The following is a 25,814-nucleotide window of genomic DNA, read 5'->3' as shown; positions in this document are numbered from 1 at the left end:
CATGCATGCACACAGAATCACATATATAGGGTGTTCCCCCCAAAAATGTGTCCACACTTTAACTGCTGATAGCTCAATTTTGAAAATGAAATGTACTTTAATAAACACTGTCTTTATAATTATTCAAAGTAAGTAATTTTTGGGGGCATTCTATATATTCTCACACCTATAATCACACATATAAGGAAGTCACATACACACAGTCACATACAGACTCACACACAATACTGATACATTATACTGATACATTATACATTTACACCAAATTATATTCTGTACATACATACATATATGTGTGATATACATTGCATGTATGTACATACATGCATAGAGAATGTTTATTTAGTAAGCCATTGTGGGGTTCATAGTGAGGGGTTAGGCGTGGGCAGGAAAGGGCTGGAGGAGAACAGACTTGCAAGCTCCGTCCCCACACTGAGTAGGGCTGGACAAGCCAGCTCTGACCTCTGTGGCCATAGGTTCTAGGTTTGGGCGAGCTGCTCCACAGCCAGCTGCTCCTAGAAGTACCTTCCTCTGGGCTAGGCCTGTGCCATTGCCCAGGACAAGCTTCTCAGAGTCGGGAAGGGCTCTTAGGTAGAAGGGGCACATCTCATACAAAGCACCTGCAGGCCTACCCATTGCCATTTTCTGTGTTGGGGACTCAAAAGCCCTGTTTTCCCCCCTCTCCCCCCCCCCCCCCCCCCCCAATTCAGTGGAAGAATTAGAAATGTTTGCAAGGACCATCTAGTTTGGTTGAATTCAGCTGAAGCTGCTTCAAGGCCTGTTCCCTGCAAGAGGCCTTGAACAGGGAGCCCCGCACCACTGTTCAGGGCCATCTTCCCCCAGGGCTGCATTTCGGTCACACCCAAACTGCTCCCAGGAGTAGAACATTCTTCTGTGGTCGCAGTGGTCTCCTTGGCACAGACCTGCACCCTGAGCTCCTCTGAGGGGCCAGGATTAATGTTGCTGTTACACAGTACCCAGAGTTCTGGAGAGGACCAGTAAGTTTCTTCCCCCATTAATGTTGCTGTTACACAGTACCCAGAGTTCTGGAGAGGACCAGTAAGTTTCTTCCCCCTGACAGCTTAAAAAGCAGCACTCAGCACGGCATTTCACAGTGTTTTTAAACTTGAGAAATCTCCCTTGTCTCTGCCTCTCGTCTTCCTCCAGCCAGCACCCTCCCACGGGGATGTTACTGAGGATTTCTCCTCAGAGGAGCAGCTTCCCTGAGTCGTTCCTTCTTGGCAAATCTAGTGCCTTCTTAAAGGCTCCGTGTCTGGGGTGAGGAGTACTGGAGCCCGAGGAGGAAGGAAATAAGCAGGACGTTAGGAGACAGGGTTTTCAAACGGACGTCCTTTCTAGTCATTCCGCCCATGTTTATCGAGTCCCCATAATACTGAAGTCCTTGCAGAAGACATTAGAGTCAGAATGATGAAGGACATATCCTATCCAATGGGGAGGCGCAGCGTAAACAAATCGATCACTCTATCGGCAGTGATCACTGCTAGCAGGAAGATGCAGCAAGGCTAGGGAACAGAGTGGCGTGTGTGAAAGCCAGGGTATGCTTTTCTCTTTTACCTGGGGTGGTCAGGGTCAAGTTCTCACCATGGAGGAGCCATGTCAGCAGGGACCTGAACACAGTGAGATAACTCCAGGGAGCCATCTGGAGGAAGAATAATCCAGGCAGAGGGCACAGCATACGCAAGGGCCCAGGTGGAAGCAAGCTCAGCATTTTGGGAGCTCCAAGGAGACTGGCTGGAGCACAGTGGGCAATGGGGAGAGGAATGGAAAGTGAGGCTGGAGCGGGCCAGTCAGGGGCCTTGGGAGCCCTGGTAGGGAGTCTGAATTTTAATTTAAAACAGAAACCATGGGAAGATCTCTAGCAGTGGAATGCCTATGATTTGATTATTTATTTATTTATTTATATTTTTTTTATAAAGGAATGTATTATGTGTCAAACACAAGGCCCGCGGGCCAAATCCGTCCCGCCAGGCCTTGCAATGTGGCCCGCACCGCGCTGTCATCACTGCACTCCGCTGCGTTTCCATCACAGTGACAGTTTATGACTGTTCAGTAAACCATTCGGTCCGCGATTTCGGCTGGATTTTAGATTTTGGCCCCTTCTCTGATTGAGTTCGACACCCCTATTAGAAGGAATGCCTCATTAGGAGTCAGTCAAAGGATTCCACAGAGGATATGATGGAAGTCTGGGCCAGGCAGTGCGATAGGCACAGAGAGATGGGGTCTGTGTGTGTGTGTGTGTGTGTGTGTGTGTGCGCGCCCATGTGTTCATAGTCCAGCAGGAAACTGGGCTTCAGCCAAGGGCTCCATGGCTTTGGCACTCTGAGGGAGAGCCAGAGCAATGCTTACAGAATGAAAGTAGGAACCAACATTTGTGTAATACTTAGCTGTACTAGCCCATTTCATTCTCTTCCTGTCTGGGCAATGGCTCTGTGGTTACCGTCTTTGGCCATTGAGAAAGGGTGGCTCAGAGAGGTTGAGGAACTTCCCCAGCTAATGTGAGGATGATCCATGACCTGGATTTAGGGTGATCCATGACCCCCAAGCTCTATACTATACTTGGAGTGAGAGAAGCCCTGTGCTTGCAAAAGTGGTGATACAGATCCCCACTCCACTTCTTGCCCCGATTTGAATGACTGAATCGGAACCTCTGGGGGTTTGAGAATCACCTCGGCAAGGATCAAGCACTTTCAATGTTTCTCACATTTCTTTCCAACAATCTATCCCTCTCTCCACTCCAGCTCAGGCCCCAGAATCTGAATTGTTACAGAGCTATGAACATTTGTATTCTGTTACTTTGAATAAGTACTAGTATCTCATTCACATGGCTAAAAAATTCAAGATGACAGAAAGTGACAAGTAAACATTGAGAAATGTCATTCTCAAACTCATCCTCTCTACTTTGTTCTTCCTAGTCCCTACACGGGTAATAACTATTAGTAGTTTCTTGGTACCTTGCACTGTTTTTAAACAAATATGTATCATTTCCCCTTTCCTACACAAAAGTAGCATGGAGTATACACTGTTTTGTACCTCACTTAAAAAATTTCATAAAGCTAAAGATCCTCCACATCCATATGTAGAAAGTATCCTCACTTTTAAAATTGCTATCTAATACTCCATTGTGAAGATACACCAGTTTCTTGAACCAATTCTGTACTGATAACTGGGTTGTTCCCAATCTGCTGCTCTTAGAAATAATGTGATAATGAATAACCCTATCTGTATGTCATTTAGTAACTGTAAGATACATTCCCAGAGGCAGGGTTTCTGGGTCAAAGGTTAAAGCTCTTATCACTTTTTCTTTGGGGTTGAACCATTTTTTATCCCTACCAGCAGTATCACAGCCCTGTATCTGGTGTCTTTGTAATCCAGAGTAGTAGAGCTTACGCAGTTAGACCCAATACCCCCTTCACCATCCGGATATGAAATTCTAGGACAGCATAACCTACTCAAAGTCAAAATTAAAGAAAAAATAAATATGATGCTTTATCTAGTAATATAAAAGAAAATAAATAAAAGCAATTTGTAATAAAATAAAAGATAATTCACTGTTAAATGGTCTTGCAAGACTGCACTGCAAGATGTAAGACGTCATTAGATGCTTGTGCCTATGTTTGGACTAACTGGATGCCACTCCCCAAGTGAGCACTGACACTGATGTGCTAGTGATCCAGGACCTGTGAGCACAGTTGCCATTGGAGAAGTGATTTTGCAAAATGGTAAAACAAACAAACAAACAAACAACCCCCTTGGTAAGGTTCTGAACAAAACAGAAGACCACCTTCCCTTTATTTACACAGTAATTGCATTCCCAAAAACAGTGTTTATTAAAACCGTGCAAACACTCCTTTGCGTTTATACATAAAATGGGCTTAAGTTCTCCATTCAGGTGATTATAAACAGGCTTTTCTCCCACCCCAATGTCCAGTGGGACCTTTGAAAGTCCCATGGGACACAGAACCATTCTTCCCTGGGTGGCACTGCCCCACCCTCATCTACTAAATGCCAGGAGGACTCCCAGCCAGTGTGAGGAAGTGAAAAGTCCCAGCTGTTCTCTGCCTTCTGCCCCCGAGAACCACTGCTGTGGAGTCTCCTCTGGAATCCATTCCATACAGCAGGATTCGGTGAAGGTTTCTGAAAAAGTCATCTCTGTTTCATCACGTTTCACTCTGTTCAGATCCCGATGGTAGCTACTCATTGCTGCAGGATGGATGCAGCATCCTCAGCTGGGACAGTGTCTGCAGGTTCAGTAGCTGGATTCAATGCTTCAACTGAGGGCTGGGTATTGAAATATAGAATTTTTGGTTGGTTGTTTTTTTTGTGTGTGAAAATAGCAAGTAGGGCCCAGTGCCCAGTGTTGCACTTGGCATATTGAGAAGTGCTCCTGGTCACTTGTCCTGATGTGGTGGCACAAACCCCCAATTTGTGTGGAGAGTTCTGAGTTTAATGATCTGATAGTTAAAATATTTTTATTCTTGAGAGAGTAGGGGATGGTTAGTGGGATCCATCCTAAACATACCATGCATAATGCTCTGTTGGATATAGTCTGTGTGTAAGCTTCAGATGCTAAAGAAGCCACTCTCTTGTGACTGATGGTGATGCCCTGTGTTAGGGCTCCTCTCCTGGTCACTCTCTAGCTGCCTGTGAAGGTTAATGCGTGGCTCAGGCTGGTGGACCATAATGACTTCGCTATAAAATGTTCTCATGACCTTGGTGCCCAGGTGGCTCTCAATGGAATCTAGCAACCCAATAGCTGTTCACATATGACTAAGCTGTATTATTTTGTTGTGCCTCAATTTTCCCATCAGTGAATATGGATAACGACAGGATGGCTGCTACAGGTACCATTTTGTCATATGCTATGTTTGACCCCTTTGTCAAAGTTTATGATTATGCATTTATCACGGTGGCTTTGGGGGCAAAGCCTGTCTGTCTGTCTCTGCATATTAACTCTGTGAAGGCAGGTCTCTGAGCATATCCTACCATCCTATCACTGGATAAGTCAGGGATTGCATGAGGGTGTTATGTAGACACCATATAGGTAACGGATTGGAGTCTTTCACTCACTCACTTATTCATTCGGCGGGGGGGACTTCTGGGTTCTGACAGGAAAATTACTTTTCTTCCAGCCTCCTCCCCGCCGCCGCTCCCCCCCCCCCCCCCCCACGTTTAAGTGGCAAAGCCATCCCCACCACTTGCCCTGGGGTCAGGCGCACTTGGCTTCACTGGGAACCGCTAGCGTGCTTCCAGAGATGGGAGGTGTGCACAGAAGCGGAGAATTCATTATAACCGGTTAGTCATCCTTGGAGATTGTAGACACTGCCCGTGGGCAGGGCGCACCTGCCGCTTCCTGGGTGGGGCCTGTTCCCCGCGCTGCGCCCCTAGGTGGGAGCTGGAAGGGCCCACAGGAATTTGGGGGTGGGGGTGGAGGTGGGGGTGGGGGGTGGGCGGGGGGCTCAATGGCTCATGTCCCCCGCGCTGCCTACTCTGAGATCAAGCCCAGCATCTGCTGGGGGAACTTTTTCCAGGGACTGCTGGGCAGAATCCTGGACGATATCCCCGGGCAGAAGAGACAGCCCACCCTTCCTTCCCTGGGAGCTGAGGGTGCTGAGGTGGCAGGCGGGGCAGGAGCAGGCGGGCCCTGGTGCCTAGGCCGCCAGGAGACCCCTCGGGGTGGGGAGCGCGGCCGGTCCTGGATGACTCAGCCTCGCTAGCGGCCCCTGACTGCGGGCCGGCGGAGGGTTCCGCAAAGTTCCCACTCCCGCTCCGGACTTCGCGCGGGGGTCAGGGGACCCCAAAGCCGGGTCCCGAGGCCTCGGGAAAGCCTGGTTCTCAGGGCGCCGAGGATACCCTCCCCCCCTCACCCCCCCGCGACTTCTTTCTCCTTGCCTTTCCTCTGCAGGCTGCCCCAGTGAGCCTTCCCCCCCTCCCACCCGGTGGCTAGGGTCCGAGTGGGGAAGGGGACCCCTGGCTCTCAGAGGGGTCTTTCATTCCCAAACCAAAGGAGTCTGCCCTACCTGCTGCCCACACCCCGGCCCCGTCCCTCCCGCAGCCCTGCGGACGCGGCCCGGCCCATCCCGGTGCCAGCTGTTCGCCAGCCCGCGCCCGGGTTCGGGTTCGGCGCGTCCGGGCGGCTCCGCTGCGGGTCCGCCGGTCCCCGCGCCGCCCCCCGCGCCTTCCCCGCCGGCGCCGGCCCGGGAGGAGCGCTGCGGGCGGCCGTGCAGCCGCGCCCCCGCCGGAGCCCCGAGCCCGCGGGCGACCCGGCTCCTGCTCCGGACTTTTGCTGCTTCGCCGCCTTCTTTCCGGAAAACTGCGCGGCGGGCGGGGGTCGCGCTATCGCTGGGCTCCGAGGCGCCGCCCCGCCGCCCCTGCCCCGGACCGAGAAGGGTGGGGACCCGCCGGGAGCTGTCACCCGCCCCGGCCTCCCCCGGCGCCCCCGCCCGCTGGCCCCAGCGCGGACGGCCGGCCCCAGGCGCCCGGCGGGGACTGCGGAGTTGGAGGAACTCGGGCCGCAGTGGCCGGGCGGGGCGGGGCAGGGCGCGCTCGCCGCGGCCAAGGACACCCGAGTTGGCGAGTCCCCGCCCGCGCGGCGCCTCCCACCCGCCCGCCCGCCCTCCGCGGCCGCCGGGCTCCCCGGGTCCGCCGAGGCGGGGCCGCGGCCGCCGCTGCGAGAGGCGCGCTTCCCTCCTCCTCTTCCTCCTCCTCCTCCTCCTCTCCTGCTCTCTCTCCACCTCCTCCCTCTTCCTCCTCCATCCTCCTCCCCGCCCTCTCACCACCCCGCCCGCGCCTTCCCTGCTCCTCAAGTGAGCGGGGCGCGCGAGGCGGGCGGGCAGCGCCGAGCCGGCACCCAGCGCGCAGCCCCCGCCGCCCGCGCAGCTCCCGCGGCCGCTCGTGTCGCCGCCGCCGCCGCCGCCGCGCGTGGACGGAGCCAGCATGGCCGGGCCGGGCTGGCCGCGCCGCGCCTCCCGGGGGCCCCGGGCGCTCCTGGCCGCCGCGCTCCTGGCCGCCGCCGCGCTGGGCGCCGCGGTGCGCGCGGAGCAGCAGATCCCGCTCTCCGTGTAAGTGCGGCTCCCGCCCCGGAGGGGACCGCGGACCGAGACCCGCGGGGCTCAAGTTTGGGCGCCTGGCAGGTGCGGGCGGCGGGTCTCGCTGGCGGCGGCCTCGCCTCTGGCACCTGCACTCCTTCCAGGAGCGGAGCCCAGCGGAGCGGTTGGGGTGAGGTTGGGGTGGGACCCTCCAGCCCCGACCGACCCCCGGGCTGGCGGGCGAGTGGAGACCTGGAAGAGGCTCACCTCAAGGGACAGCGCCAACTTTGAAGCCTGTTTACTGAACCCAACTTCCACGGGCCGTGTGTTTACCCCCATCCTGGCTGCCTTCGCTTCTTTTGGGGGAGGGGAATGGGTGGGCTTCTTCCAACTAGTATCGGCCAGGTGATACCCATTTGGGGTGGGGAAGTTCTCGGGCAATTATTCCAATAGAGCCCAGTGATCTTTATAGACAGCCTGGGAGACTTTGCACGTTTTGAACGATGGGACCCCCCCTCCCAGCCCCCTCCCGCGCCGCGCTGCTGTGCAGTTTGGGGCTTTTTCTTTTACCCCCCCCCCCCCCCCCTTCTTCGGTGTTTCTCTTCGGGCTCCTCCAGCCACAGCCCGCGGGTGCGTGTGCGAGCGCGTTGGCTGTGGTGACACGGGTGTTCCATCGGCCCCTGTGCCCTTTCCCTCGCAGGGTGAAGCTCTGGGCCTCGGCTTTCGGCGGGGAGATAAAATCCATCGCCGCTAAGTACTCCGGCTCCCAGCTTCTGCAAAAGGTAAGGTGTCTGCGGTGGCAGGAAGCTCAAGCAAGCGAGGATTTTTCCCCCCCAGCACAGAAAATGGAGGCAGTTTTAGTTTTCCAAACAAACGTGAGCCCCCGGGAGGGAGCATCAGTTAGCAGAGGTGTCCCTGATCCCAGGTTTCTTGGCAATGCCCGGTGCGGTGACTTCTCCCTACCCGGCTGGTTATTTTTAGATGACACTTGATTCTGAACACAAAGAAAAGCAGGGTACTTACTCACGGGCACTGTCCTGGCTGGGGTTCTGAAACTCAGTGCTTCTGCACAGCTCTCCTCTCCTCTCGGTGTGTCGGTACTGCTTGCTTCAGTGCCAGAGCAGATGCTCCTCCAGCCAAAAAAACGCTAACTTCATCCAAGGGGCCGACTCCGTGCCTACATGGTGGCTCCTTTCCACCGCGCCTGCCTGGGAGTCTGGGGTTCAGTGGATCAGACAGAGACGCTGCCCTATTGTTTGTCATCCCCGCAGTTGTAACAATCCCATTATTCCCCAATCACCAAGACCCAAGGCTGGGGATGCATTACATCATTACAGATAAGGAGAATGAATATGGTTATCTTTCCACTCAGCTGCACTGCCGGGTAATAACCTAGGAGAGTGGTCCGCAAACTTAAGGAGAAATTGGTCTGCGTCCACATAATTCTGGAGAGTAATGAGAATGGAGAATTGATTATTAGGCTTTTATCAGGAGCGGCATCAATTTTAATCCAGACAGGCAGCATTCTGTTTAAAATTACATTGTGAGATATATGGTCCTCTGCCCTACTCTCTAAGAAGACAAGAAAGAATAAATAAATGAATAAAAGGTCTGGGAATGAGAGATTAGAGGGGTTCAAAGAGTCCCAAGTTAACAAATCAACAGGATTAATCCAAGTATTCTCTTAAAGATAGAAAACCAAATTGGCTTTGAGGGGAGAATTCTCTGAAAAATGGGTGCAAACAGCTTAAATTGTTAACTTTTAAGCATTTTAAAATGTGCTTTTTGGGCCAATGTAACATATGTGTTATGCATGCTGCCTGGTAACCAAGTACGTATTTTATTTATGGCATACCGCTTCAGAGAGTAGCATTTTTGGGTACGGTATATGAAACAGTTTGTCACATGAAATTTAAATATCGTAATAAAATGCCAGCCCATAATAGAACGTTACTCTGGTTTAAAAACTGCCAATAGCCACACTCTTTTAAACTGTGCAGACTGTTTGCTCAACTCCATTATTTGGGAAAGGAGTTCATTGAATTAGAGGCAGTAGATAAAAATTTGAGGCGCTGATGTGCCCTTATGGATGATGGTAATTTACATATCTGTGAACCTCCTCTCACTCAATTAAGAATTGCCTCTTCTGCTCCTATTCTTTTACTCTGGGCTAGTCTGTACCCTGCCTTGGCGTTTTGCCCATGTGTCAGATGTGTTATGGGAAGAGTTCTGGACTATCACATTGTCTGTGTATTTTTCTTATGCTTTTAAATAAGAGAATGTTTGTATAACCCGAAAGAAATAGTTCTCATCTGCATGTTGTAGTTGAGTTGTAGCAAACTCAGAAAGCACTACTTCAGAGCCTGTGACTGTTTTCTTGGTTGTGCTTACATATTCTCTCTTTCACATTTTGTAGGAGCACGTGAAATATATATTTTTCTTCTCTCTGAAGTGAAAGCGCGCGCGCGCACACACACACACACACACACACACACACATTCACACACACTGCACAAAACCCCATCAACCATATTATTGGCTTCTCTATAATAGCAAATTGGAAACAGTTAAAATGCTCCTCTTACCTTCTCATCAGCATCCTTTCTGAGAGTGAATTCGCAAGCCTAGCTTTGCTTTTGTCATGTTTGCAGCTTGACAATTGCATAATTATTTCCAGCTGTTGATGGCTTTGTTGTCAGTTCTTGCTGTTGCCTGGCATTTGGTAATCTGATGCAGGGAAGGTGAGGCGCTGCTTAGCATTAGGTTCAGGATGGGTATCTGCTCTGGCTCTTGGATTGCAATCACCGGCATGGAGTCCTGAGGCACCCAGGGCTTTGGCTTGCTGGGCAAGCACTTCCATGAATGATGGGCAGGCACATGAGATAATGCACATTGGGGAGCATTTTTGCAGTTATCTTTTGGCTGTCTTACTCCATCGCCCCCAACTAGGACCATTTTAATAATTAGGAAAGAACATTGATTTAGAGAGTTCAGAGGATGAATGGGAAAAGATCTGAGGTGCTCAGAGTGTGGAAGGCATAGCATCGTTTGGAAAAACAAGGAGTCGGGTGCCTTCCTCTTCTTTATTTTCAAGTTTCTGGCCGTTTGCATGAGAAATTACTTCTCTAAGTCAAAACTCCATGCATCCTTCCATTGAAGCATTGCATCTTTAACAGTTAAGATATTCTTAAAATGACTGGGAAAACTTGGTTGAAAATGCATCAACATTGTATTAAGGGGACTCAAAGGAGACAATGCTGTGTTGTATAATAGACCGTAATTACGTGTTTAAGGCAAGGACATTGAAACCTGAATTTCAGTTAAGTGAGGTGTACTGCAGGCCACTGTATAATTTTTTTTGTACTCTATTGTGTAGTTTCTCTAACTGACACTTCACGTTGTGATTGATGTAGTATGTTCATATTTTTAGCATGGGACATTAGGACTTTTTGCACTAAGGCAAAAACTTTACAAAGTAGTTATTGTGAACGGAAGTTAAGTAATAATTGGCCATTTATTTTAAGGTGTTTGAAGACAGGGAAAACTGCCATTTTGGTAATAGGTTCTTATCAGGTAATTTAATGGGAGGTAGCAGAATTATCACTGACTTCAACCTAAATACACATATTTAATATAATGTGCCTCATTGTTGTGGCTTCACAAAGGAGAGTATTTCATTAATTGTTTTTATATTCCATACCATGGCTCTTGCTCCTTTAGCTTATGACAATCTATTAGGTATTGTCTACCAGAGTTTTCTTATTTTTTCCTCCTTTTTGTCTTTGCTGAGCACAGGAATAGCAATCTATTAGTTCCTGACAAAGAGGACATTTTTTATTTTGTAAAATGCAGTAGTCGTGTTTTAGCGAAGTTGTGTATACAGCATGGGGGACGTGGGGCGTGGATGTTGGAGCCGGAATGAATCTTGAAAGGCTTTTTCATGGCTTAGGGAGTAGGCCCTGGGAGGAAGGTGCTGGCGTGTGGCCGTGTGCCTGGATGCTGCCTTCCTGAGCTGCAGATACTGCAGGGGTTTCGATTCACTTCACCCTTTAATTAACTTTTCTATTTGATATATTCATGCCAGGATTCAGCCCCTCCATCTCGCTTCATTCTCCTTAAAGAATGTGCTTTGTTTGGCTTCTTTGGGGAAGGCATGGCTTATTACCCCACTAATTAATACCGGGCATTCGGTGGGAGGCAGTCTAGCAGGTCAGATAACCTAGGCTGTTCAATTCCCGGGAACCCCAGCCCTCACAGTCACAAGAAAGGGCATGAAACTGGCACGATTCTCATTTCATCCTCCTTGGGGACAGTTTGGTAGGAGCTGGGTGTTTCATTCTATTTAGTCCTGCATTCAGGGAATGCGTGTTCGTGGGAATGAAGGGTTCCAATTGCATTTCCCGGAATCGCGTTGATAAATAACACAGCAGAAATACAGGTAATGTGTGTCTGTGGCCTTGATGCTGGGAAGGAATTGACATTTACCTTGGATGCCTCGTGCAGCCCCTCTTGGAATGTACAACTAGGTTTTTGTGTTATCCACTATTTTTTGAGAGAGCGGCTTTCACACACAAACTTGATGTCTCTTTCCACAGGGCAGAGTCAGCAGAGTAAAAGGCTAGCTCTTTAAGCCATTTTGATAATTATGACATATTTTTTTTTTTTATCAATGTGGGAATCGATGGACATTTGCATAATGAAATAGGAGTAGACACTTGTCAGGAATTGGGGAGCTGTACTTGCTGCTCTTAGGAAGCCCAAAGCTCGCCCTACAGATTGCTTTTATGGGGGAGGTACCACTTAGCCGAGAATGTTTGTTGAATAAATAGTTATTTGTCATCCTGCAAGATTAATGCATTCCCCCGATGCTGCCGATGCTTTAACTCACCGCACCACTTCAATTACTGGACTTTTCCCTGGCAGATTATTTTTTTAAGTCCTGAAATCTTGGAAATGACAGTTTTTTTTTTCCTTTTTTTTGTTTTGTTTTACTTTTTAAAAATATATGTTTTTATTTATTTTTAGAGAGAGGAAGGGAGAAGGAAAGAGACATCCATCCATCCATCACCTCCTGCATGCACCCCTACTATGGATTGAGCCCATCACCACCGGGCATGTACCCGAACTGGAATCCAGCTGTGTCCTCCTGCTTCATAGGTCGATACTTAACCGCACCGGCTGAGTGGAAATGATAGTTGTCAAACTTTGAGGGCAGTTTATTGGTGTCATTACCCCAATCGTCAGGATATTAGCAGGGCAGGGCAAACCAGTTAAAATTCAGTGTGAGCATCTTCCCCATGCATATCTACTTGCATCCATAAACTGGTACTTAGTCACTTGCTGTTCAGAGAAAGTCCTTTTTTTATGGCTTTGCTCAGTTTTGGTTTGAGCCTTTTTTGTTCATTTCTCTTTCTTTCGTCTCAGTTTTTTTTTTTTTTTTTTTTTTTTTTTTTTTTTTTTTTTTTTTTTTTTTTTTTTTTTTTTTTTTTTTGGCCAGGTATACTTCTCTCTGCTTTTTCTCTCATTAGGAACTGCTACAGTCTCTTGCTCAGATTTACGCATGCTAGTCAGATAAGGAAAATGAAAATACAGGCATGGTGCTCTTCTCAGAGGCAAGCTTCAACTTTTTATTTCCACGTGCTGATCCATTGTGATCAATTACCATGGTGATATCAAACTGGTTTTCCTTTATATTGTATTTTATCTTATTTATTCTAATACCAGGGTGCTGTTAGGCAAACACATCAATACCAAGCCACCTAATTAATAATTATGAAATCTGTCAGGCACAGGCAAGCACAATTAATGTTTCTGGTTCTGTGATAAAGACATAGCTGTGCATCGGGATGAATAAAACCATTACCCTGAGCACCTACCCGGTAGTCCTTTGTATTCAAATAAGTGCAAGTTTGGGGTTCAGCCTTTTCCTTTTTCAGTTTTTGATTGAACCTCACGTGGTGTTTAATGCTCCCACTTAGGCTGGTCACTGAATGGCTTGGGGTGTTGGGCTTACTTAGAGAAGCGTGCCTTCTCACAGGGATCCTTTGCTTCAGGACTGTCATTAATCCAGATTTCCCACTGCAGCTGCCCACTAGTGGCCCTTTTCTTTATCCAAGCACACACCTGCACCTCGGAGGCATTTATTTCAGGCACCGTCCTTATCTTTTGCATTCACAGTGCTTGTTGGAACAGGCTCCGGAGTCCACAGGTTGTGTGTGCCTGGGACACTCTGATGTGACTTAGAGGTTTGCTATGGCTGAGACTGAGAAGAAAATGAAATCGAGATGTTATAAATGCCAGTCTATGAATTTACATATGAGACTCCCTCTGTCCCGTATTAATGTAATTTTTAAACAAGAGACACATGGCCTGTGTTTCATCTTGAGTGACTCAGGTGATGCTTTTATGCATCATTCAAGGAGAGAAGCGCCTCAGACCTGGCAACACATAGAATCCTCATCCGCCCATATTGGTCCACTAAAGTCAGCTTCTCCTTCAAGGGGAGAGAATGAGGTAGAGGAAGAGGGGAGGGTGCTTGCTGTCCCTTGATTTTCCAGAGTAGTTAGAGACCAGCAGATGGAGGGGGTTGGGTGTGAAATGTAAAGCCAGACCTAAGGGCCCCCCTTTGACACGGTCCTCTCCCTGGGCCGCACCCACCCTTGGCGGACTAGGCATCTGCACAGCTGATGTGTTTTAGGCGATTTCTACCTGCACAGCCAGTGCATCGGCTTTTCAGGAACAAGTTACTTTACAAATACAACTTTGTAAAGAGTCTAGTATGTTTTCAATACTAGTAAGTGGCAAACGTCTCAATTTTCACTTGTTTTGAACAACACTCTCTGGGTGCTCATCCCAAGGCAGTTTCACTATGGCGTCACATTTATAGGGTGTATTAACTTTACATGTTGCATAGCTTCCCAGTTACCCCAAATCAAGAGTATGAAAAGAACTCAGAAACCAAACTATGAGCGGGCATTTCAAGGCCAAATTGGAAAGGAGAGTATTATCTCTCGACAAGAAATGGTTGGCTATTTCTTCACATTGTGCATTTGCTGCTGGAAAACTGTACCCTCCCAGGGTTAAAAGAGATGCTATTCATGCAAATGCCCTGGACAGGCAGGCTGGACAGGGCCGTGGATGGTCTCGGGTTATCCATTTCTTGTGCAGGCACTATCAGTCGGTACTCGGGGCTTGCACATGTCATTGCCATTATACTTATTAAGTTTGTGTGTGCGTGTGTATTCCAATAAGAACGGATGCTGCTCATAACAGAATGTGCCAGATGCTGCCTGCTGACAGGAGGACTGTTCTTGTCCTCTGTGCTGCTGGAGAGCGGGGCCTGAGGGAGCACACCAGGGAGCGAGGACAGAACCTGGTGACCCGGTCCGCCAGGAGTGCGTTTGTCCAGCATCGGAGATTTTGTAAGCAGCTGGAAGCTGAGGATCTGCTTAGGCCAGGACCAGCTACGTAATTTGCAGGACCCAGTGTGAAAGGAAAACATGAGACCTCTTGTTAAAACGTCATGAAGACTTTCAAGATAATAATAGAGCATTAAAGCAAGCCGAGGACTCACTGGGCCTGGGAAAACCCACGGTGCGAGAGGCTGCTGTCCTCAGTTTGGCTCCCCCCCGCCCCCCTCCTGCTGAGTCATGGTCCTCTCAGTCTAATTTAAGGTTCCTGGCTGCAGTCGGCGTAGGGGGCATCCTTTGCTCATCTTTGTTATACTAGGTGGAGAGCATAGAGCATTTTCAGAGATACTCATCTTTGGAGATATAGTGTTGTTAAAGGTAAAGTCATTGGCCTATGAACAGTGGCATCATCCTTTTATGTTTTCTCTAGGCATTTTATCTTTATAATAATAAATGTGTAATATGCTAATTAGACTGGGCAGCTCAATGACCTTCCAGATGTTCTTCTGGATGTCCTTCTGGACAACCTTCCCGATGAAGCCAGGGCTGTAAGGGCTGAGCCCCTTTGCATGAATTTTGTGCACCGAGCCTCTAGTCAGATACTGAAAAACAGCATTCGCTGGGCGTCCCTGCATTCCAGGTACTGTGATAAGGACTTTCCATATGTCATGCCTCCAGTTTCCCCAACACTCTAAGGAGGCAGAGACTATCAGTCACCCCATTTTACAGATTTAGAAGCTGAGGCTTCAGAGGTTAAGCAGCCGCCCCAAGGCGACCAGGCTGAGCTTGCAGAGTCAGGGTGCTGGGGCCTCTCCTCTCTGTGTGCTCTTCTTTGACCTCAGTTCCCATTTGAAAAAAATGTGAATGTACCTGCACTTCTCTACCGCCTGGGTGTTTGGGAGGATTAAATGAGATAACATCTGGGAAATGACTTTAGAAACAATTAGAGCCCAGGATAACAGCTGAGAGGATGCGGCTTGGAATCACAACTTGGATGGAAGTCCCAGATCTGCCATTTCCTAGCCGGGTCACCTTGTTTTTCTTAACATTTCTGAACTCGTACTTGCAAATGTGAAAGGAGATCAATAACTTTTACCTTACAGGCTGTGGTGAGCATTCAATAAAATGAAATATTCAGAGCATCCAGCACAGTGCCTGGCACATAAGCGCTTCATGCCAGCGAGTTGTTGAGGTCATGATTGTTTGCATGACACAAATACCAGCTCCTCGCATAACTCCATTGTGCACTCATGGGGCGTGGCTCCACACATACATGGGGGCTGAGTTAGCAAGCAAGTGCATGTATGGCTGGGGGCTGGGTGTAGGCAGGTGAGTCCACCTAGCACTTGATGGGGAGGACCCCGTGAGACCAAGTACTTCAAAGAAGGAGGAGGCAGCAGCAGACATAGCCCCTGTCCAGATGTTAAGTCTTCTGGAGGTCAGCATCCTTCTCCCTGAGGGCCGGGGAGTTGCTCAGAGGAGCCCTTCACAAAGGAGTGTCTTCTGTCACTCCTTCCTGGTTCACCCTGCTGTGTAGGGCCAGGTGGAGGAATGCCTGTGTCTGCTGCCTTGCCCAGAGGGACAGCCCGGAGCGCCCAGCAGCTTTCCCTGCTGTGAAAGTGCACCCAGCAGCCCTGCAGACATGCATCAATCCAGGTATCCTCTAGGATAGCAGGCCAGGCATTTCCTCCCGTGCAGATTCTTCTTGCTGGCCTTGGGGGACCCTGGGCTTCTCCTCCCTCGCTCCTGGGGAGCAGTGGAAGAGGCCAGCTGGGGACCAGGCATCTCGCTGGGGCAGGGAGTCTTTCCTCCAGTCAGGGAGGGAGATGCCGCACTGCACGCGGGCCGCCATCTGTCACAGGGAGGCGCTGAAGGGCATCCACGCTCCTTGGTTCTTCCCGCTGCCTCTGCCCGCCCCTCTCCGGAGCTTCCTTGACGAGTTCTGTTGCTGTGTTTTGGCCTTGGAGCATCTGCAGTCCTCTGCTGAGCTCCTTAAAGAGTCTGACTGAGTGACACTTGCCACCCCTCTCTGTGTAAACATGGGCACCCGCATCTTGAGACCACGAAAGGGATGCTCTTGTCGTTGCATAACTTCTTTAAAAAGTTGTTTATGCATCAAGCCATTCCAATGAGCACCCAGAGACAGGAGTCAATAATGAAAGGAAGCGCGGGCTGCACCATTTTTACCTTGGCTTTCTCATCAGCAAAACAGAGCTAATAACGAAAGCCCCGTGTCAGAGGGCTCCGGGAGGATTACATGATATAACACAGGAAGAGTTTAGAATGACACGTGGCACGTGGGGAGTGGTAGCTCACCAGCTACTCTCTCATTTAGAGAGTCTTGTTTCATTATTAATGAAGAACAAGAGATGCCTGGAATTGTAGTCGCTTTGATCCCAATGATGAGTTCATAAAATTAAGGCAGTACGTGTCACCCACACTTAATGTGATGGGCACAATGGCAAACAATCACATTTATTATGTCCCTGTGGAGGTAACAATCCTTCCCCCCGCCCCTTCCTTCGCTGCCTCCCTACCCCCCACCAAATTTCCTCCTCCTGTCCCTCACTCAGTATAAGTGCCCAGTTGTGGGATTCAAGTTTGTTCCTGCCACACCACTGTACTGTAATTTGCAAAGCAAGGTGAGAGTCAGAAGCACCGGGCAGGCTTTTGGCCGTGACCCTACGCCATCCATACCATCTTTTCCATTGCGCTGCGTTGAGGCAGAGGCGGACAAATACTGTGGGGAGGAACAATAGGTGTGGGAGGCAATAAATCCATTGGAGGTAGGAAGTCCGGCCACGAGTCATAACTTACAGCTTTGCTCTTAGCTCCCTGCCAGTTTCCATTATCAGAGAAATTTCTGTTAGCACCATATAATCGCATCATGTACAAACAGCTCGGTAGGCAGAGGGTTTTGCCCCACTGACCAATACATGGTAGTCGCCTGGCTTCTACCGTTGGATGGTCACGCTGAAGTCTGAACATTCTTTCTCGGTGCTGGTCCGGGCTTCTTTTGGAATGCTACACTTTTGCACCCTGGCTGAGGGCACACTGCAAGGGGATCACCGTCAGGCAATCTTGAAAGGTGCACGGGTGTGTGTGCGCATGGGCGAATGTGTGTGTGGGTGTTTTAATGTACATGGGTTATTTCCTTTTGTTGATAAAAACTGGTAACCCTGTGAAAATCCCAGGGTCTGTGTCCAAGTTCAAGTATTTCAGAACATCAGGAGTCGTCTGGTCACCCTGAAATAAGAGGTAATCCTCTCAGGAAAGGGCTCATTGCTCACTAACCTTTTCAAAATACAACCAGCAGCGCACATTTCTCAGAACAGGAATTTCTGAATCACAGACCCACGCTGGATTTCCTACTTTAAGAGCAAGATTTTCAGGTTTTGTTTTTTTTTCTTTCTTTTTTTTTTTTTTTTCATGAAACAAATATCTTATGAATGACAGGAAAAATATGTAAAGTTAGAAATTAGAGTTTATTGATTTTTAAAGTCTTTATTATTATTTTAAAAAATATATTTTATTGATTTTTTACAGAGAGGAAGACAGAGGGATAGAGAGCTAGAAACATCGATGAGAGAGAATCATCTATCAGCTGCCTCTTGCACCCCCCCCACTGGGGATGTGCCCACAACCAAGGCACATGCCCTTGACCAGAATCAAACCTGGGACGTTTCAGTCCACAGGCCACTGGTTTCCGCGATTTTGAAAGTCTTTAAAGAGAGGTGGTAGGTCTTGGGAGGGCAGAACTGTGAAGGGGTGAGAGTCTGGATCAGAATCAAAGTCATCTGACCCTGACATATCAGTCACTGAGCCTCAGTGTTCCTACCTGTCAAATGGGCACAGTGGTACTAACTTCTAGGGTGGAGTGGAGAGGTAGGACTGAGGAGCCGCACATAGGATGCTTAGCCAGGAGTGCCTTCTAGGAAGTGTTTAGAAGTACACATATAGCCGAAACTGGTTTGGCTCAGTGGATAGAGCATCGGCCTGCAGACTGAAAGGTCCCTGGTTCGATTCTGGTCAAGGGCATGTACGTTGGTTGCGGGCACATCCCCAGTAGGGGGTGTGCAGGAGGCAGCTATTCGATGATTCTCTCTCATCGATGTTTCTAACTCTCTATCCCTCTCTCTTCCTTTCTGTAAAAAAATCAATAAAATAGCCGAAACCGGTTTGGCTTAGTGGATAGAGCGTCGGCCTGCGGACTGAAAGGTCCCAGGTTCGATTCCGGGCAAGGGCATGTACTTTGGTTGCGGGCACATCCCTAGTAGGGGGTGTGCAAGAGGCAACTGATCGATGATTCTCTCTCATCGATGTTTCTAACTCTCTATCCCTCTTTCTCTCTCTCTGTAAAAAATCAATAAAATAAATTTTTTTTAAAAATCAATAAAATATATTTTAAAAAAAGAAGTACACATATAATACCTTAATTAAAAAAAAAGGTGGGCTGTCATTACTGTTGGTTACTGTTGTTAGGATTATTATTCCACAGAGGCTGCGGTCAGGTACCAGGGCATGTTGCTGTTGAAGATAGCAGTTTGTTCATGTGGGGAAGAGCTAATAGGCCATCCGCAGGCCTTGTTTGCGACCACTCACACTGCCCGGCACAGAGCCCCATCAGTGCTCCTTAGGCAGTAATCCCAAAATGATGCAGTGATTTTGCATTTTGTGCCATGCACTTTATTTGTACTATTTCATTTAATTCCTCCCAACTACTTCTGAGGTTGCATTTTCTTTTATTTATTTATTTTTAAATATGCTTTATTGAATTTTCACAGAGAGGAAGGGAGAGGGCTAGAGAGTTAGAAACATCAATGAGAGAGAAATGTCTATCAGCTGCCTCCTGCACACCTCCTACTGGGGATGTGCCCGCAACCAAGGTACATGCCCTTGACCAGAATTGAACCTGGGACCTTTCAGTCCACAGGCCCGCTCTACCCACTGAGCCAAAGCGGTTTCAGCTGCATTTTCTTTTATTTGTTTATCCTCACTCGAGGATATTTTTTTCTCTCATTGATTTCAGAGAGAGAGAGAGAGAGTGAAAGGGAGGGAGGGAGAAAGAGAGAAAGGGAAGGAGAGAAACAAACATCCATGTGAGAGAGAAACATTGATTGGTGGCCTCCACTTGCACCCTGACTGGGGCTGGGATTGAACCTGCAACTCAGGTTCATGACACGCCCTGACTGGAAATCAAACCAGCTACCTTCCCATGTGCAGGCCAACGTGCTCACCCACTGAGCCACACCAGCCGGCTGAGGTTGCATTACAGAAGTGCAGCAATGGGAACAGACAGCGTGACTGCCTCAGGCCACATCCCTCCTGGTGGCAGAGGCGGGTTTGGAGCCTGGGTTATGGGAACCCTGGGCCCCTGGGCTGGGGTCTGAGGAAGGGCATCTGGATACCTCCCAGGACCAGCCTTTCCCTGAGCTTTCCTTACAGCCTGGCGCTGGCTCACCCGGGCGGTTGTTAGAGGCTTGCTCCTGCTCTAATCCTTCCCCCAACCGAATTCTTAAATATTTGGGTACATAGTCATTTGCTTTCATAATGCAGAATTAAAAGGGCAATAGCTGGACCGAGGGGAGGGCCCCGTAAGCCCTCTAGCTTTTTACAGTTCTCTCTTTCATTACAATAAAATGATGCTACCGATCTTTCGATTTCAGCTCATTAGGTCTGACTCTTAGAAGCCTTTCTGAGGAGCTCATTGAGTTTGGTTAAATTTCCTCTTGTGCGTTTCCCATTATGGTAATGGATGGTTCTGTGGGAGAGCCAGCGTGGGCTCTGGGACCTTGGGACAAGACTGATCTGGCTTTGAGAACCAGCTTAGCTTCTCTTCAACCAGGCCTCAGGTCCCTTATCTGTCACCTGGGGTCACGGCGAGGACTCGCTTTGTTGACCTGTAACTGTCTTAGCGCAGAGCTGGACGTTCGGAAAGTACTTCGTACATTTTAAGTCCTGGGTCCTCGTTATTCCCATTCTTCATCTCTCTCTCTCCTGAATGTTGGAGGATGCTCATTTTTTATTTTTTATTTTTTATTTCCCTCTGGGACGCTACTGTTCTGCATGAGTGACAGCTAGCGTGAAGGCCACAGCCTTGGACTCACCAGGGTCAGTTCTATTTTGCATGGAATGAGCCTGGCAGATCCGTCCATGCCCCAGGCAGGTCTGGGGATGGATGATATCCCGAGGACCCCTTAATCTCTCTCCGTAGGGGGCGGGGGGAGGGTTGAGAAGGAGGCAGGTACGCTAGACTTTACATTCCTGGGGGGCAGGCTTATTCTTTGGGGAGGAGAGGGTGCACAAAGCTGTCTTCGGGGTGGGCCTCAGGGGCTATTGTGGATGTGTGGATGTACAGATGAACGAGGGAAGGGGGGCAGGGAGCCTTTTCTGGTGCTCACTCGCTAGTCATGAGAGTAAGAAAGCTGTTGAGCACAGGCTAAGAACAAGGTCCTGCCAAAACCGGTTTAGCTCAGTGGATAGAGCGTCGGCCTGCAGACTGAAGGGTCCCAGGTTCGATACCGGTCAAGGGCATGTACCTTGGGTGCAGGCACATCCCCAGTAGGGGGTGTGCAGGAGGCAGCTGATAGATGTTTCTCTCTCATCGATGTTTCTAACTCTCTATCTCCCTTCCTCTCTGTAAAAAATCAATAAAATACATTAAAAAAGAAAAAAGAAAAAAGAACAAGGTCCTTCACATCCCTTTCTTCATTCACTCTCCAATGCTGGGTCTTCTGGGTCCCTAGCATCAGGCATGGATGCCACCAGAAGCTGGGGGCTGCCTCCCAGCTACAGCAATGCAGCTCTGAAGCCCTGCGAGCCTGTCCCTCACCCACAGCCCTCGCCCTTCCTCCCTGGGTGCCAGCAGGGACTGCCAGACAGCCTAGCCAGCTGGTCCTGGCTTCTCCCAGCCTGCAGCCTCCTCTCGTCCCAGGAGCATCCCAGCCCATCTCGGTCAGCACCCTGAAAACAAGGCCAGGCCTCCCCCAGCAGCCTCCGGGCCAGGCGGAGGGGTCCGGGTGCCTCCGCAGCACTGAGCCGGCAGCTGCCACGGGAGCACCGCAGTGCTGGGCGGGTGCACGCGGAGCACCAAGCGAGACTGATGGGGCCGCGTAGCTGCTGCCGCCGCCGCCATCAACCTGGGGGAGGCAGCTCTGCACAGGCAATTAGGAAGCTGCTGCAGCCGATTCCACGGAGCGCGCCAATGCCACATTTCCAGGGACATTCCGAGGGACGTGGGTTTTATTTCCGTCCCCGTCACCTTCTTGTAGGGCCATAGCCTGGCCTTCTCCGAGGCCCTGCCGGTTTCGAGATGTTGCACGTTGTTTGCTGAGCATGATTTCACCTCAGCGTGGCCTCCTTTGACTTTCTGTTTGTTTATTTATTTATTTTTCACATCCCTGGGACTGGGTTTCTGAGTGTGTGCATTGCAGGCAGTCAGAGCTGCTGCTTCGTCTGTTGCATGTACCCGCAGCATCCACAGAGCAGCGCTCCCCACTCCTGGACCGCATCCTGGCTGTGTCCTACATGGCTGTGCCCAGCGCCTCTGTGCAGGAGGAGACCTTGGGAGAGGCCATAAATCCAGGCTGGGCGATACGCATTTGCATTTGCGTCCTGCAGGTGCCATTGCCTGCTCTCTCCCCCAGGCCCAGTCCCAGGAGCTGCCTAGCGCCTGCACCAAGCACAGCCCCTCCGAGATGATGGGGGAGCAGCTGGCTGCAAAGTGGGAATTAAATTATATGGGTTTAATGGGGGGCAGTTTTGCCAAAAGATGTTCAACTCCAGCCCTCCTTTCTCCCAGTGTCAGACCCAACAGAGTGTGGCACGTGGAGGCTTCTGGAGGGTTCCTGCATTCACCTCCTCCTCGGGATGTCATTCTCTGAGGCCTGGGGGGCTTCCAGAGGAGCACCTGGGGTTGCATCACACCTGGAATTTGCCCCGTGGCCTTGCAGTGGCCAGAATCCTATGCTCACTTCTGCCTTCCTGCTGCGCCCGGCCACTCACTGAGACGAAGGGAATGGGAACGAGAGACCTCAGGGCTGGAGGAAGATCGCCCTGAGAACCAGCCCCTCCCCTGGGGGTTGAGAGACTCGGTGGCCTGCCCCAGATGTCACCATGAATCGGGGAGGCCAGGCGGGGTCCTGCATGGAGCCCACAGCGGGAAGGAAGGCCTCATGTCAGAGACTGCAGGAGAAATGGGTTTGCAACCTTTCCTGGGATTAAATCTCTCTTAAGCCGGACTTTAACCTACAGAAAATGTTTCCCAATGGATCTCTTTTTAGCAGCCAAAATATTTGTCCCAGCGTGTCATCGGGGAACATTCTCCTTATTAACACTGCCTGCATATGGGAAGCAAGTAGAAGACAGAACCATTCGTCACATGTTTATTGAGCTCTGATAACCATCTGCAAAAACCTGAGGCCTCACCTTCCTCCTTTTGCACAATAGAGGTTCAGCTGACCAAATGCTTCCTTTGGGGTAGAATATTATGGTTTGGGAAAATCTTTAGCCGTCTTCGCAGACCTATAACCTAATGTTGGAAATATTTTCTTCCTTCCTCGCCTCCTCTTCTTCCTGCTACACCAGATACCTATTGAATACTCAATGAGGTGTGCAGAGCGTGTTGGGAACCAAAATCTTTTTCCATGTTGTGGCGACCTTTCCCATCCTCACTGCTCACAGTCCCCAAACACAGCAGGCCGAGCCACGCCTCCATGCCTCGGCCCGTGCTGTTCTTGCTGTCTACACTACCCTCCCTATTGTCCTTGTCTGGCGCTTGAGCCTGACTCTGGAGGATGTCAGACTTCAGCATCAGAAATATCACCCAGGGAGCTGGATAAAATGCATTACTCCAGGGTACTACCCCAGGAGATTCAGACTCAGTAAGCTTGGCCTAGGGCCTAGGAACCTGCATTCTAACAAGCTAGGTGATTCTGATGCTGGTGGCCCATGGCCCAGGCTTTGAGAAATGTTGCTTATTTCTGATTGTTGGGAAGGCTGTTGGCGTGCCCTAAAGAGACCCCCTCATTCCCTGTCTTTTCTGCTAGGGGAAAGAGACATGGTTTGCTTAAGCATCTGTGTATGAAATCTGTGTTGTCCTGGGCCAGAGGCTGTCTGAGGCTGCTCGGCTTCTGACCCCAGCCCGGCCTTGGCCCCGGATGCCGCCTTCCTTGGTGTACCTGGCGTGAGTGGAGCTTTGGAACACGTCAGGCATTTTGTGTCTCAATCAGAAGGTACCGAGGAGCATGTCTGATTGTTGAAGCCGTACATTTAGAAGTCACTGAGCAGACTTGAAGTGGCCATTCTCCAATTTGTGAGTTGGACGGGAGTTTGTTGACCTGTCACCAATGGCTTTTCTTCTCACCAAACAGGTGAGAGGGACCTGTGGTGACTAACGCTTTTACAAACAAGGGTCAGTATGATCCTCTGCTTCCCACAGAAGGCTGCTTCTGATGTGCCCGGTACAAGAATTGCTCCCCCAGGGGTCTGCTGGGCACAGAACTGCATTTTTTCTCCCACGCCAGTGGCTTTTAAACTTTTTTGACCATGGCTCACAGTAAGAAATACATGGCTCATTGCAACCCACTGCACACAACTTCACACGTGAAACACAAGTTTTATGGAACGTTGCTTAGCCTTACTCTCTACAGTGAAGTCTGGTCTGTTCTATATGATTATACTCCTTTCTACTATTCTGTTGTGTTGTTCTGTTCTGTTCTATTCTATTCATTTTAGAAGGCTAACTGTGAACAGTACATTGATCTCACAAAACTAATAAATGTGCTAAGGAAAAAAAAGGGCCGTAAATGTTACTAGGGTAGATTATAGGTTGGCTCAGTTTTATTCTGGGAGCTACAGCATTGATCCTCGAGACTAAAGCTGTGTTTCCCCCCAATGATAATGTTAGGTGGTGATAGCTAACATTTACCAGCCAGTCACAATGTAAGTTCTCTATATGAGTGGTAGTTCACCTTCTCAGCAATCCCAAGGGAAAGGTGCACTGATGCCCCATTTTGTAGACGAGAACACTTAGGGTCAGGGAGGACCCTAACTCAAGGCCACATTGCTGATACGTTGGTTCTTGAACTCAGAGCTGTGTGGCTGTGAGCTCTCTGCTTGACCTGTGTCTGCATTTACCTCTCTTCCTGTTGCCAGCAGCCACCTGAGTTGGCCCTACATGTGACCACTGGGCTCCGGTGTGGACAGTATGGGGATGGCACCATGGGGAGCCATGGGAGGAAGTGGGAGAGAAAGGGAGGAGAGTGGAAGAGGGAAGGTAGGGAAGCACAGGGTGAGCTGTGGTCTTCCAAACTTCTGATATGATACCCAGCACTTACAGAAGTTACACCTGTGTTCTATTGGCCACTGCCTGTTACTGTGTCCACTGCATCTGGCATTTGTTATTGTACCTGCTGGGCAGTTTGTTTTCTCATCTCTTTCTCTGACCAGGGCATCGTGGCATGCCCGGGATCTGGCCCAAGGAGAGGCCTCACGAGCGTTGCTGAATGTGCGAGTGCATGGCTGGGTTCTTTATTTTACTCCTTACAGGTAGCCCATGAGTAGTGGTCTATGCTAGTATTGCATTTGAGGAACTGGGCCTGAGATTATGAAGCTAGTGATGGAGGAACACCACCCCTGGGCGCAGATATGACTATTATGGGCCTGTTCGTTTGTTTTTGGAAAATTAACTTGGTTATCCCACCTCCCAAGAATGTGCTTTCCTACATCTGGATCTGGGTTTGCTGAGCTTGGTTCCTAGGTGTGTTTTGGTTATTTAGGTGTGATGTGGCTGGACCAGTGGTCACAGGGCTGGAGAGGCCAAGGCCCTGCCTGGGAGTCTGGGTCCAGGTTCCAGCTCTGGCTGCGACATGGCTTCTCCTGAGCCTGCTCTCCTCCAAGCTCCAAGGGCCCTCAGCGCCGACTCAGCACAGCCAGGGCCCTGCCTCAGTCCCCAGGCTGCTCCCCCTGGAGATGGGGCCCTCTTTTCATTCAGCGCCAATAGCCATCTGTCCAACCAACATCTGCTGCCCTCGCCTCTGTCTGCACCAGCTCCTGCTCGAGTAGAGGGAGGTGGGATACTACTGGCCCTACCGCAGGAATGTGGTGGGGGCAGTGACTCACAGCAGAGCCAGCTCTGGGGAAGACAAGACAGACATAGCTGCGTGGCCAAGAGAAAGCAGGGCCGCGCCACTGTTGGAGGGGGCAGAGATGACATCCCCTCTCCGTACATCCTCCTTTACATTTTTGCCGACGTTATTTCCCAGGAACTGTTGTACCCAAAGCCCTGTTTTTAGAGTCGTGTCGGGGAATGGAGTCATCTCTGAATATAAAAGGCAAAAATAAAAGGGACTAAAATATT

The 25,814-nt window shown here is 49.8% G+C and overlaps 1 protein-coding gene across 3 annotated transcripts in view; it reads left to right on the top strand.

Annotated features, from left to right (window-relative positions):
• The first annotated feature begins 6,796 nt into the window (after positions 1-6,796).
• Positions 6,797-25,814, top strand: part of CACNA2D3 (calcium voltage-gated channel auxiliary subunit alpha2delta 3) — a 773,665-nt gene continuing 754,647 nt past the window's right edge. For 2 of the 3 annotated variants that reach the window (XR_004986777.2, XM_036430835.2), the window contains exons 1-2: positions 6,797-7,079; positions 7,747-7,828. Coding sequence is in view for 2 of the 3 variants with exons in the window: in XM_036430835.2 (XP_036286728.1) it covers positions 6,955-7,079; positions 7,747-7,828 (207 nt within the window). In the remaining variant the exon portion in view is untranslated. The remainder of the gene's footprint in view (positions 7,080-7,746; positions 7,829-25,814) is intronic. The other variant, XM_036430833.2, reaches the window with a different exon arrangement.

The sequence above is a fragment of the Pipistrellus kuhlii genome, unplaced genomic scaffold, assembly GCF_014108245.1.
Source record: "Pipistrellus kuhlii isolate mPipKuh1 unplaced genomic scaffold, mPipKuh1.p scaffold_m20_p_11, whole genome shotgun sequence".
NCBI lineage: Eukaryota > Metazoa > Chordata > Mammalia > Chiroptera > Vespertilionidae > Pipistrellus > Pipistrellus kuhlii.
This window is presented reverse-complemented; position numbering and strand designations above follow the sequence as displayed.